Source organism: Coregonus clupeaformis, chromosome 19, assembly GCF_020615455.1.
Source record: "Coregonus clupeaformis isolate EN_2021a chromosome 19, ASM2061545v1, whole genome shotgun sequence".
In the NCBI taxonomy this organism is placed as follows: Eukaryota; Metazoa; Chordata; class Actinopteri; order Salmoniformes; family Salmonidae; genus Coregonus; species Coregonus clupeaformis.
The window spans coordinates 34,724,996-34,739,947 of NC_059210.1; the positions used below are offsets into that span (position 1 = coordinate 34,724,996).

The window sequence follows — 14,952 nt, forward strand, 5'->3', positions numbered from 1 at the left end:
GAGATTGCATGGCTGTGTGCTCGATTTTATACATCTGCCAGCAACGGGTGTGGCTGAAATAGCCGACTCCACTAATTTGAAGGGGTGTCCACATACTTTTGTATATATAGTGTATGTTAGAGTGACTATGTCAAGAATCTAGTATAGAAATAATTATACGGTGTGTATAAACAGTGTAACTCAAATGCAATTTACAGTAGTAGAAATATTAGAATGATCTATGTTGAGAATACAGTATAAATACACAGTACAAAACCCCATAGCAAAATTGATAGAATTGCAGGAAACGAGCTTCCGGACATCTGAATAATATGTATGTGAATGGTGTGTATAGACAGTATGGACAATTTGTGAATAGAAAAGGTATGTATAGCAGAAGTTATATAGGAAAAGCCAAGACTAGAATGCAGTATATACATATAAAGTTGGTTAAACAGTATGTAAACATTATTAAAGTGACCAGTGTTCATTGACTCTATGTACATAGGGCAGCAGTCTCTAAGGTGCAGGGAATAGTACCGGGTGGTAGCCGGCTAGTAACAGTGTCTGAGGTTCAGGGTAGGGTACTGGGCGGAAGCCGGCTAGTGGTGTCTGTTTAACAGTCTGATGGCCTGGAGATAGATGCTGTTTATCAGTCTCTCGGTCCCAGCTTTGATGCACCTGTACCGTCTCCGCCTTCTAGATGGTAGCGGGGTGACAGAGACATGGTTCTTGCAGTAATACTTGTTTGTCCTGTGGCCTTCACTAAGTGAGATTCTAAGCGAATACTTTATCATTAAAATTAAATTATTCAACACAATACAAGCTATTAATAAGGCCTTATTTTGAGGGCCTAGTTTTACCCTAGTGCAGTGGGCTGAATCTCATGGTTTTCAGGCCTGCAAGTCACATTATGATGGCTTGCAAAGTGATGTGTAATTCCTTTTGGAATCCAGCCAGAGTGGGGATATTCAACATTTCAAATTTGTATTCACCTGCAACCTGAATTCAGAATGACTGCCGGGATGGGGAGACGAAGATATGAGACAAGGAGCAACCATTTCAGAAACCGGTGCAATAAGTCCAAGTAGAAGATTGGATTAGTTTAGAAAAATGTATGTTATTTATATTTGAGTAGGATAAGATTAATTAATCAATCAATGTACATGCAAAAACATAGATATTGAAACAAACACTTATAAAAATCAACCTGCAATAGAGTACGCTGGGAAATATGATAATGATGGCCGTGGTTTTGGTTTAACACTGGTTATTAACACCAACACTTGGGTTCTTTTACACCAATGTTACACTGAAAAATCAACATTAGGTAACACTTGCCAATTTGCTGTGTGGTTATTGCCAAATAAATATTTTTGTTGCATCATCAAGACATCCTCAAGCATCAACACTGATCTCTTCTGGTTATCATTATTTGATAGCCAATATTCTCTGAAGTAGAGAGGATCTATAAAATCATGTCAATAAATGCCATCTCCCTGCTCAGTCCGTTGCCCTATGAGCACAAGACATTGAAAAGAAGTTGAAAATACGTATTTTTGGTTGAAATGACATATTTTCAATATCTTGTGCTCACTGGGTGGTCTTTATTGTCTCACGGTTCTCTCACTGTTGCACTGTAATGTTGACTCCTTTAATCATGCCCTCCATTGCTATGTTCCTCCTTTTCGTCTGATCACATAATTCTCCTCCTCCTCCTGCGTCATTAACTCATCAGCGTTCTGCACTAGTTCGTTCACTCTTCCTCTAGTTCCCTCGTTCACATCAGTGCTTGAGCCTCAACCTCGATGCGTGGCCAATCCGTGTCAGTCAAGGGAGTGACCCCACAGGCGGTATTTATCAGACAGACATTAATCTCTGATTACAGCTGGGGCTGGAGGGATGGATAGCCATAGACATGGAGAGCATAGAAGGGATATGCTAATATGACCATTTGGCAAACATTGTTATCCATTCTTCTCTCTTCCTATGGGATCTTTTTAAATGTTCAGTATATAAGGCCCTTGTGGGAATCAAACCCAAAACTCTAATCAGTAGTACTCTTCATTCTGCGTCCTGTTCACTTTCCATCTGAAACTTTCATCACAACCGTCCCTCCATTCCTCCATCAATCACCTTTTCCATAGGCTTCTTATTGACTCTGCCTTCCATTAGAGATGTAGAGAACTACAGGCCTGACAAATACTGTAAGTAATTTACTTTCAAAACAGCCACAACAAACACACTGAAAGGACTTACACTGTGTGTACAAAACATTAAGAACACCTTCCTAATATTGTTACACCCCCCACCCCTCTCAAGAAAGGAATTATATTGTTGATTCGTTGAATGTGACTTACAATTGCAACCTGACTAAAACAGGATCTGAATCAACCATGGTTTTCAATACTGAGTCCATTCTTTTCACTCTGTTTCTATGGATATTGAGCTTGGCAACCATGGACATACATCACTTAACAACTGGGAAGTCAATGAGAGAGAGGAGGAGGGGAGGGAAGAGAGGAAGGAGGGAGGGAAGGAAGGAGCGGGGGGAGGGGAGAGAACATGACTTAGTGTTTGAGATGCAGGCCACGTTTCTGTTATGAACATCTGCAGACTTCTTGGCGGAGGAAAAAGAACCCAAATCCCAGAATGTTTAGCATACTCCTACGAGACTCTGTTACCATGGTTTCTCTCCTATAAAACATTTATAAAGGTGTACAAATGACATCTGTCAGCTCGTTTAGGGTGTGTCTTGGGGATTTAGAATGGATGGCATCTGTGAGTGGGTTGTCTTTCAACAGGTAGGCACAGTAATTCTGACAGTTATAGTACAGCTGTTCGTTCCCTATTGTCACTGAGTTTTTAACATGAGCAGAGCTGTCAGAAATGCTATGACACAAAATGTTTTTTAAAAAAACGGAGAAAAGCAGAGGAAAGATTGGGAAAATGAATTATAAAATGTAGGATATGGATTATAAATAATATGTATGATATTCACTTTACATTCACTGTGTAGATATACAGTTCACCAGAAACAACATTCCTTTTACTTACTCTGGATATCTGCATAATCTGTTGGGGATGTATAGGATATTCCTAACCCAATTGCATTTATCAGGAGTTGACTTGAAATGACTGACGATTCCCATATGATTCCCGGCATGTCTAATGTTTCTCTCTGATCCTCTCTAAAGCTCTACTGTTCTACTGGGTCTTGGCCTTTCTGATGAAAACCATCAAGTTTGCCAAGTACACGGAGCACGGCATCGGCCTGAGACAACTCCGCTACTGCATCACAGGACTCCTGGCCCTGCTCTACGGACTACTGCTGGCTGTGGAGATCAACGTCATACTGGGCAGGGTGAGCAGCAGTTTATGTGAGAGGGGGATGGTGTGTGTGTATGTATTTGTGTGCGCCTTTTTGTGTGCGTGTCATCCTAGTGTGTGTGTGTGTGTGTGTGTGTGTGTGTGTGTGTGTGTGTGTGTGTGTGTGTGTGTGTACGTGCATCTGTTTTCCTCTGTGTGTCTGGACATCTCTATCCTGTCTTTCCTCTGCTTCAATCAGCTCTCCCCTCTTTCAGTTTAGCAAGGTTGCTAGACTTTAGAAAAGACACAAAAAAATTTTTTTTATTGAGTTATATATACCAGTGTGGCAGTTGTACTAAGCTCCTAAGACATAAATGTTCTTAAAGAATCAATGTGCATCATTATTAAAATGACAATTGAACAGGTAAACAGTTATATGCTGAGATATACATATTTTTTTTTACATATAATTAGATTATGGCTGTAGATTGCAGGAAAAAGCTGTTTCAGGTATTTGAAAAATGCTAAATTCTTCAACCTTGTGCCCCCTCTAAAATAATGGGTGCATGACGCAACCGCATACAATCACCCGCTACTTATCTCTAACTATAATAGGATGTTTATGATGGACTTGTTTGCGTGGATGTTTGAATGAGGCATCATTTTAATCAGTGGGGGTTCTGTCTGGAGATTTTCTCCTGAAAGAATGAGGATGTCTTGCTATGATGGTGATCAGGCTTTCAAGCTTTTTGTTTGTGTTGGATGACAACGACATATTCTTGATGTGAGAATGGTATTCATGCAAATGTGTGTGCATGCAGGTCAATTCATGTTCATGTTTTGAGGCGGCAGTCAGGATCTTCCCATTCACAACAATCACCTCTTCTCCTGGCACTATCCCACCTGGTCTATTTGTTCTCTTTAACATCCTATCTCGTGTCTGAGAGCAATCAGGCTCTTGGCACTTGACAATCATTGGCATTCTTCATTGGTTTGTATTGATTAAGATTGGGACTAATCTCAGCACTTATTCTAATTACAGTTTCTATTGATGATCACTAATGGGCAATTTTTCCAATGCCTTCATAATGCCTTGGGCTTCTACCAGAGCCAACAAACACAGAGTAGTCTATACACACATTCCTGTTTTGATAAAGGACTCTGTAAAGTGAGAGTGTGTATGTTGCATTGGCAACATCTGCAGTCAGGAAAGACACATCTGTTGGGTAAGAGTCCTCTGAGTCACAATTTACACTGAATAAGTCTATACATATACACTACATGACCAAAAGTATGTGGACACCCAGTCGTCGAACATCTCATTCCAAAATCATGGACATTAATATGGAGTTGGTCCCCACTTTTCTGGGAAGGCTTTCCACTAGATGTTGGAACATTGCTGTGGTCACTTGCTTCCATTCAGCCACAAGAGCATTAGTAAGGTTGGGCACTGATGTTGGGCGATTAGGCCTGGCTTGCAGTCAGAATTCCAATTCATCCCAAAGGTGTTTGATGGGGTTGAGGTCAGGGGCTCTGTGCAGGCCAGTCAAGTTCTTCCACACCGATCTAGACAAACCATTAATGTATGGACCTCGCTTTGTGCACGGGACATTGTCATGCTGAAACAGGAAAGGGCCTTCCCCAAACTGTTGCTACAAAGTTGGAAGCACAGAATTGTCTAGAATGTCATTTCCCTTCACTGGAACTAAGGGGCCTAGCGCGAACCATGAATCCTCCTCCACCAAACTTTACAGTTGGCATTATACATTGGGACAGGTAGCGCTCTCCTGGCATCCGCCAAACCCAGATTCATCCGTCGGACTGCCAGATGGTGAAGCATGATTCAATCACTCCAGAGAATGCGTTTCCACTGCTCCAGAGTCCAATGGCGGTGATCTTTATATCACTCCAGCCGACGTTTGGCATTGCACATGGTGATCTTAGGCTTGTGTGCGGCTGCTCGGCCATGGAAACCCATTTCATGAAGCTCCCGACGAACAGTTATTGTGCCGACGTTGCTTCCAGAGGCAGTTTCGAACTCAGTAGTGAGTGTTGCAACCGAGGACAGACAATTTTTACATGCTACGTGCTTCAGCACTCAGCGTTCCCGTTCTGTGAGCTTGTGTGGCCTACCACTTCGCGGCTGAGCCCTTGTTGCTCCTAGATGTTTCCACTTCACAATACCAGCACTTACAGTTGACCGAGGCAGCTCTAGCAGGGCAGACATTTGACGAACTGACTTGTTTGAAAGATGGCATCCTATGACGGTGCCACGTTGAAAGTCACTGAGCTCTTCAGTAAGGCCATTCTACTGCCAGTGTTTGTCTATGGAGATTGCATGGCTGTGTGCTCGATTTTATACACCTGTCAGCAACAGGTGTGGCTGAAATAGCCGACTCCACTAATTTGAAGGGATGTCCACATACTTTTGTATATATAGTATATGCAAGCTTGCCTAACTTGGTAACTGTGAGAAGACAAAAAAGCCCTTTTTACCATACTGGAAGAGGTCTTTGTTGTTGTGCAGATAGTATGTTTTTGTGTTACAGGGTTGGAAGTAGTCTAGTAGTCTGTAGGAACTATTTCAGCTTTTATTTTCATTGTTTTTTATTTGTTTTTTCCTGTAAAGCACATTGCGTTGCATTCCATGTCTGAAATGCGCATATTTTATTTATGCCGATTTTAGAATATTCGCATGAAAATCTGTCGCCAATTGAATGGAAACCTAGCTAGTGATACCCTTTAGAAAGTGGTAATTATTTCTGCAGATATAAATTAAACAGTGTGAAACTATACCCTCAGATGTACTGACAAGATGCAGTAATGATTGCCATGTCCTGTCTATTGAAAAGGTTTTGGTTAGACATTTAGATGTGAGTTTAGAAAATAAAAAAAGTAACTTTACGTTTAAAGCTGAGATCCGCATTAGAGGAAACAGTGCCACTAGCCGCTCCAGGCGTATTTGTTATTCTTTTTGTTTTGTTTATTAAATGGAGAAGAGGAGCTCCAGCTTCGTGGTAAAAAAATATTGTAGTACATACTCAAATCAAATCAAATCAAATTGTATTTGTCACATGCGCCGAATACAACCAGTGTAGACCTTACAGTGAAATGCTTACTTAAAAGCCCTTAACCAACAATGCAGTTTGAAGAAACTCTGGTGTTCTATCGCGCGTGCAATGATGTGCAGTGATGTCCGGGGGGTAACGTCTCTGTTGTTGTAATATCACAAATGGACCTGGCAGTTTCACCGCTATGGATTCCAACTTTAAGAAATATTTTAAGAAACACTTTATTTTTTAAGTTTCTGTTTTACCTGGTGGGCCTATTCTCTGTAAGTGTTTGGAGGTTATGTGTCTATGCTGTAATTCTTCAGTAACCTAGTTTCCCTCAAGCTGAGACTCTCACTGCTGAACTGAACTGACTCTGTTACATTAGGGTTTCACTCTAAGTGTCGTCCCGTTTCAGTGCTCAGGGCACCAGAAGTGTGCCTCGTTGTTAGACCTAGTGCAGGCCATAATACTTCTCTTCAACAAAGCTCTAAAGTTGAATAGCTCAAGTGAACACAATTCAGGGTTTCTTATTTCAGTGTATGATACAGGGAGGCTTTGCCAAGGCATTGATGCATTTGCCAAGAAGTGACCAGGCAACCCATAATTGAATACACAACAGAGCAAGCTTCCCTGTCAGATACTCTACATCACCCATATTTATCAGACACCATCCGTCATATCCAGTTGCTCACAGGCCAACAAGATAATCATTATCTCTCAAAAACTTGGCAGGGTTTGTGTTGCCGAAACTGGATATACGTTAGTGAATAGTTGCGTAGGTCTTTCCGTTGTTCACATTTGTGTTCAAAGTTCTGATTGTGTCTCTCTCTTTTAGTGCATTTTTTCTCACCATACTTTCCTCCATCTGTCTTTCGCTCGCTCTTCCCACTTAATAACTCCTCTCTCCCGCTGTCTCTCCCCACAGCGCTACCTGTGTTTCACTGAGGCTACGGAGGTGAAACCCCCAGAGGACCTGCAGGACCTGGGGGTGAGGTTCCTGCAGCCCTTTGTCAACCTGCTGTCCAAGGCCACTTACTGGTGGATGAACACCTTCATCACGGCAGCCCACCGCCGCCCCATCGACCTCAAGGTCATCGGCAAACTGCCCATCGCCATGCGAGCCCTCACCAACTATCTGAAGCTCCGCAAGGCTTTCGAGAGTCAGAGGGTAAAGGTAGTAATACCGAGCATGTGAGAGAAAGAGAGAGTGAGAGAGAGAGAGAGAGAGAGAGAGAGAGAGAGAGAGACGGCAGCAAGTGGGCTGTAAGTTACCTTAAAAACAATGGTAAAAAAAGATTACAGTAACAGTATTGGATACCGTTTACAGTAACTTACTGGCTGCCTGTAAGTTACCGTAAAAACAACAGGTAATGTTTTCCAGTGTGGATGATTTTAGGCGTAACTGGTAAATGATACCGTAAATTCCAAAGAAACTTTGATTTAATAGTACATTACTGTAAAGAAGTTATAATAAAAAATAAAGTAAATAATAATAAAATAGAGGTAAAAAAAAAAAGTGTTGTATTTTGAATAGTTTTGTAAGAATACAGTTTTCTACTGTATTTTTGGAGCGCCAAAAACCTTTTGACCATTAGTGGCTGCATGGTATTGTTGTTTCTGGCTCACGTAGACAGACGACGTAAACATAAATGGTACCATAGATCTGTCAATGGGATGCGTGAGACCAAAGGACAGATTTCCACCGGTCTAATGTCCATTGCTCGTGTTTCTTGGCCCAAGCAAGTCTCTTCTTATTATTGGTGTCCTTTAGTAGTGGTTTCTTTGCAGCAATTCGACCATGAAGACCTGATTCACACAGTCTCCTCTGAACAGTTGATGTTGAGATGTGTCTGTTACTTGAACTCTGTGAAGCATTTATTTGGGCTGCAATCTGAGGTGCAGTTAACTCTAATGAACTTATCCTCTGCAGCAGAGGTAACTCTGGGTCTTCCTTTCCTGTGGCGGTCCTCATGAGAGCCAGTTTCATCATAGCGCTTGATGGTTTTTGCGACTGCACTTGAAGAAACGTTCAAAGTTCTTGAAAATTTCCAGATTGACTGACGTTTCTCTTTGCTTATTTGAGCAGTTCTTGCCATAATATGGACTTGGTATCTTACCAAATAGTGCTATCTTCTGTATACCCCAACCCCCACCTTGCCACAACACAACTGATTGGCTCAAACACATTAACAAGGATAGAAATTCCACAAATTAACTTTTAAGAAGCACACCTGTTAATTTAAATGCATTCCAGGTGACTACCTTATTAAGCTGGTTGCAAGAATGCCAAGAGTGTGCAAAGCTGTCATCAAGGCAAAGCGTGGCTACTTTGAAGAATCTAAAATCTAAAATATATTTTCATTTGTTTAAGACTTTTTTTGGTTACTACATGATTCCATATGTGTTATTTTATAGTTTTGATGTCTTCAATATTATTATACAATGTAGAAAATAGGAAAAATAAAGAAAAAACATTGAATGAGTAGGTGTGTCCAAACTTTTGACTGGTACTGTATATTTGATATGCTGTAATATGAAAACACATTACCTAGCAGCCAATCTGCTTGCACCAATCCCATGTAATTACAGTAAAATACTGTAAAATGCAAACCCCACTTCCCTTCAATTAATTTAATTAATTACAATTACAGTAGCATTTACTTATTTATAGTATTATACAGTACATTTAACAGTAATGTAATGTTTGTCATTGCTCTGATTTTACAGTAACTTACTGACAGCCAGTTACTTGTTAGTTACCGTAAAACAACGGTACCAAATATTACAGTATATATTACAATATTACAGGATTTTTTTTTTTTTTTACAGCGCAGGGGATTAGCTTGGATGTTCCACACAGCGACAAATTAAGACAGTATGAAGTGTTTATATAAGAACAGATTGCACAGTATGTTTTGGTTTCTTTTGAAGCATGACATATTCTGTTTGTATTGCTTTTTTTTAGCTTGCGTCAATGCAGCTTGCCCAGTTAGATTATGTAAAGAAAATGGGAATAGGAATAATTAAAAAGCATTGATTTTATTTTTTCTCCAATGGCCTGTGGTGATTTGACTGCATGCATCCGTAAAACTGAGATGGATTTCAAATAGATGATTTTCCTCTATAGTTAACACTGAACTGATATATCCCCACTCTCTCACACACACACACACACACACACACACACACACACACATCCAACATTCCGGTTCCCTTACTGTGTGTGACTGTCCAGTTTCACAGGAAATAAGATCATGTAACTTGTCAAGCCATATCTGGTAACTCTGCAGGCTAAATAATGTTATTTTGCTTATACGTTGCTTTGTTGATTTAAAACGAACGGACTCTGTGAAACTTGAGACTTTAATCATCACACAGAGTAGCAGAGGGACAAACCCCGTCGCCACACACACACACACACCTCCCACTTGCTTCCCATGAAAAGTCTAGTTCTTTCACCCTGCGAGGGGTCAAAAAGTCGCAGTGTTCACAGTAGAATGAGAATGACCTTGCTCCTCTTAGTCTTTTAGTCCTCTTTTCCCCTCCTTCATCTCTCTACTTCATCCCTCCATCTCTCTCATCCTTCTCTCCTCCCGGAAGGAAGTGTGGCTGCGGACGCACAAGCAGCCGAGACTGTCTCATTGACCTCAGAGTCCAGTGCGCACTGGAAAACCCTGACCCCGATGTAACTTTTGATCCTTGACCTCTGTCCCCTGCCACGTGTTGTTGTGTCTCACTGAGAGAGAACACCGTCTGAACAACTCTCGTTATCTCTCTCAGAACCATCTTCTTGATCCTAACCAGTCAGGCTTCAAGGTGACTCACTCAACTGAGACCGCTCTCCTCTGGGTCACAGAGGCTCTCCGCTCTGCCAAAGCTGACTCTCATCCCTTTGTTCTCATCCTCCTAGACACCGTGAACCATCAGATCCTCCTCTCCACCCTTTCAGGGTTGGGCGTCTCAGGCTCTGCACACTCCTGTATTGCATCCTACCTGGCAAGTCGCTCCCACCAGGTGGCGTGGAGAGGATCTGTGTCTGCACCATGTACTCTCACTACTGGTGTTCCCCAGGGCTCAGTTCTAGGCACTCTCCTCTTTTCTCTTTACACGAAGTCGCTCGGCTCTGTCATATCCTCACATGGTCTCTCCAATCATTGCTATGCGGATGACACTCAACTACTCTTCTTCTTACCCCCTTCTGACACCCAGGTGGCGACACGCATCTCTGCATGCCTGGCAGACATCTCCACTTGGATGTCGACCCACCACCTCAAGCTCAACCTCAACCTCGACTAAACGGAGCTGCTCTTCCTCCAGGGAAAGGCCTGCCCGCTTCAAGACCTCTCCATCATGCTTGACAACTCCACATTGTCCATCTCCCAGAGTTCAAAAAACCTTGGTGTGACCCTGGACAACACCTGTCGTTCTCTGCAAACATCAGTGACTCGCTCGTGCAGGTTCATGCTCTACAACATCCGTAGAGTACGACCTTTCCTCACACAGGAAGCGGCACAGGTCCTAATCCAGGCACTTGTAACCGTCTAGACTACTGCAACTCTCTGTTGGCTGGGCTCCCCGCTTGTGCCATCATACCCCTGCAATTTATCCAGAATGCCGCAGCCCACCTGATGTTCAACCTTCCTAAGTTCTCCCATGTCACCCCGCTACTTTGCACCTCCTTACCTTCAGGCTATGCTCAAACCCTACATCTCAACCTGAGCACTCTGTTCCGCCACCTCTGTTCTCTTGGCCCTCCCACCCCTACGGGAGGGAAGCTCCCGCTCAGCCGAGTCAAAGCTCTTCTCTGTCCTGGCACCCCAGTGGTGGAACGTGCTTCCCCCTAAAGTCGGGACAGTGGAGTCCCGGCCCATCTTTCGAAAACGTCTGAAACCCTACCTCTTTGAAGAGTATGTTAAAAAACTCTCACGACGCCTCCGAAACCCCCCCAAATGCACTTCTCTTTTCCCACTAGGACTGACTTTGTTCATAAATACTTTGTACTTGATATGATTGTGATGTGTTGTTGTCTCACCTAGCTATCTTAAGATGAATGCAGTCGCTCTGGGGTGGGTAGAAACAAGTGTAGGGTTAAAACAAGCATATAGGTATTTACACTACAGTACAGCACTAGGGTATGAACAGAACATATACTCATTGCTGTCTAACTAGAAACCATATGCATAAATACATATTTGGATTTGGGTGAGATGGGGCCCAAGGGAAAATAGCCATAGGGCCTGATTTATGACGGTTAGTGTGTAAAGTGACAAATCCTATATGAGCTAGAACGCATGTATGGCTTGGGACGTGACGTGTACATTTGTATCCATGAAACTGGAAAGTCACACACATACACCAAGTGAAAGTCGGAAGAATCAAATGTGTTTATTTATGTATCTGCCCCTGTGCTCTCTGCATCAAAAAGCCTGACCAGAGGCTGCCTCCAAGCCAGGACCATCACCCCCTAGAGAGGAGTGGGAAAGCCAGGACACACACACACACTTACACACGCACGTGCACACACAGACACACACAGACAGAGAGGCTGTTTGTGGCTTGTTTACTACTCTAGCCAGAGTAGCCAGATGCTCTCTCTCTCTACACGGGCCCTGTGTAGCTCAGTTGGTAGAGCATGGCGCTTGCAACGCCAGGGTTATGGGTTCGATTCCCACGGGGGGCCAGTATGAAAATAATGCACTCACTAACTGTAAGTCGCTCTGGATAAGAGCGTCTGCTAAATGACGTAAATGTAAAATGATCATCACAAACTCTAAATGTGTAAACAACGCATTGTCAGTGGCAGTGGAATAACTACAATAAATAGTTTAACATTCAAAATGTTTGGCCTCTGAATATTTATCCTTCATACAGTATACATGGAGGGTTTAAACCTTTGTTTCAAATATTGAGATCAGACAAACATTTTGATGGCACACAAATGCCTGCAATGGCTAAATGCTGGTGTATTGTAGGATCTGAGCTAATCTCTTCTGTGAGGTCCCATTGTGTGGTGTCACAGTAGCCTAGGAGTCATTAAAACTGAACTCATGAGACGGCAAAACTGGGAGGACATCATTACTAGGGAACCACTGAGATGAGAAGCACGAGAACTACGCTCTTCTCCTTCTTCCCTAATTAAACACTGAATCCCAAGCTGCAACAGAAATAGCGAGCCAGCAGGGGATCCATGCTTGTCCTAGTTCTGTAGGGTTTTTGTCTGGCTGGTGCACTGCTCCTGATCACGTTGGGTATGCAGGTTTTTCTTCCGGCCAATTACTTTTTCATGTCATGTTAACAGCCTTTTGATGTGTGACCTAGTTTTTCTGGTGTAAGACCTTTTAGAAACCAACATGGTGTGTGGGGGGGAGGACTGACCATGAGAACCGCAGCAATAGAACATAAATGTATTCAGATTCCTTAATAGGAACTTAGGTGGCACTTTACATGAACCTTGCACAGCAAATTCTTTAGTGTTAAATTCAACACTGGTCTGGTGTCTATATGGGTCCACACTTTTCAGTATTAAATTAACACACTGCTTAGTGTAAGGCCTTATTTGTATATTTCCCAGGGTGCCTTTCTGATTAATTGTTATCAGAAATTAAGTTACCACCCATGATTTTATTTGTTAGTGACAGAGACATGGTTGTTGCAGTCATTTTTCTTTGTCCTGTTGCCTTCACCAAGTGAGATACATTTTTATATATATACAGTCCCAGTGTATATTGTTTTGGGGTGTTATTTTACCCCGTTTTTCAATCTTGTCTTATCGCTGCAACTCCCCAACATGCTCGGGAGGCGAAGGTCGAGTCATGCATCCTCCGAAACATGACCCGCCAAACCGCGCTTCTTTACACCCGCTTAACCCGGAAGCCAGCCGCACGTATGTGTCGGAGGAAACCGCCAACTGACGACCGAGGTCAGCCTGCAGGCGCCTGGCCCACCACAAGGAGTCGCTAGAGAGTGTGATGAGCCAAACCCTCCCCTAACCCAATTGGGACTCCCGATCACTGCTGGTTGTGACACAGCCTGGGATTGAACCCAGGTCTGTAGTGACGCCTCTAGCACTGCAATGCAGTGCCTTAGACCGCTGCACCAGTCAGGAGGCCCAATACATCATGAATAAATGGAATTATTCAACAGCCTTATGTTTGAGGGTTTAGTTTTACCCAAATACAGTGGCCTCAACCTCATCATTTTCAGGCCTGCAAGTCACATTATGATGGCTTGCAAAGTGAAGTGTAATTCCTATTGGAATCAAGCCAGAGTGGGGATATCCAACGTTTGGAATGTGTATTCACCCACAACGTGCATTCAGAATGACTGCTGGTTGGGTAGAAGAAGACTACCTAAACCATCTAAACAAGAAACAACCATTTCAGTAACGAGTGCAATAAGTCCAAGTATCTGATTGGATTAGTTTAAAATGTTCTATGCTATTTATATTTGAGTAGCATAAGATTAATAAAAAATCATAGATATTGAAACAAACAATTAGAACAATGAACCTGCAATAAAGCTGGGAAATATTATAATAATGGGCGTGGTTTTGGATTAACACTGGTTATTAACACTAACACTTGGGTTATTTTACACCAGTGAGTGTTAATTTAACACTTACAGAGTTAATTTAACACTTGAATCAACACTAGCAATGTTAGACGGAAATATCAACTCAAGTTAACACTGGCCGATTTGCTGTGTGATTTTTAACTTTTTTATTTGATATAATCATGACGTTCCACCTCTTGCAGAGGCCTCTGGGCTCCATGCCGCAGGACCCTAAGTGGATCTGGAGGGCCCTATGCCAGGCGTTTGGACGTCCCCTCATCATCAGCATCACCTTCCGCTTCCTGGCTGACCTGCTGGGCTTCGCTGGGCCCCTCTGTATCTCTGGCATCGTCCACCACATCAGCAAGGAGAATCCCACCATACAGCCCCCGGTGAGAATATATATATTATTTATTATCATATATTATTCTTTATTATTATTATTTTTAATAATTTTTTTATACATGGCAGCTAAAAGCTAAATTGCGTATACATCGAGAAATGTAAGAAAACAAAGTAAATCAATAAAGGTGTTAGCTAATCAAGAAAGTTCAGAAGTCAGATGGATTGGTCAGAGGTAGCTACAGATTGTAACACTAGATAATGTGATTCAACCCCCCAAATTTTCACCAATATACTGGTAGTTACAGGTGTGGCTATACAAAATGTCGCCAGAGATTTTTCAACTATCCTGATATTGGCAATACCTCGATTCGTGGAAACAGGAGTCTCATAAAATGTCAGTGTGCAGTTGCAGGGGGTCCGTTTGAATTTAGAAAATGCTCCGTTCTTTAAATAAATGCATGTTTTGGTCCATGAAGTAATCAAACAATGTGTGTATTTTTCAAATCTTCTCTCATTGATTGAGACAGGTGCCATCCCAAAGTGCTGCATGTCATGATGTCACCTGTCACAATCAATGAGAGAAGACTTGAAAAAGACAAGATGGTGGCGCACACATTGTTGGATTACTTCATGGACCCAAAAAAGTATTTATTTTAATAATGGAGCATTTTCTAAATTCAAACAGACTCCCTGCAACTGGACACAGACGTTTTAT

General features: G+C 42.3%; 1 protein-coding gene across 6 annotated transcripts in view; it reads left to right on the top strand.

Moving 5' to 3' along the window:
- LOC121532059 (ATP-binding cassette sub-family C member 8-like) overlaps positions 1-14,952 on the top strand; it is a 168,425-nt gene that overhangs the window by 50,597 nt on the left and 102,876 nt on the right. For 3 of the 6 annotated variants that reach the window (XM_045227177.1, XM_045227178.1, XM_045227180.1), the window contains exons 5-7: positions 3,177-3,343; positions 7,267-7,515; positions 14,096-14,284. In XM_045227177.1, coding sequence (XP_045083112.1) covers positions 3,177-3,343; positions 7,267-7,515; positions 14,096-14,284 — 605 coding nt within the window. The remainder of the gene's footprint in view (positions 1-3,176; positions 3,344-7,266; positions 7,516-14,095; positions 14,285-14,952) is intronic. The other 3 variants (XM_045227179.1, XM_045227181.1, XM_045227182.1) reach the window with 1 other exon arrangement.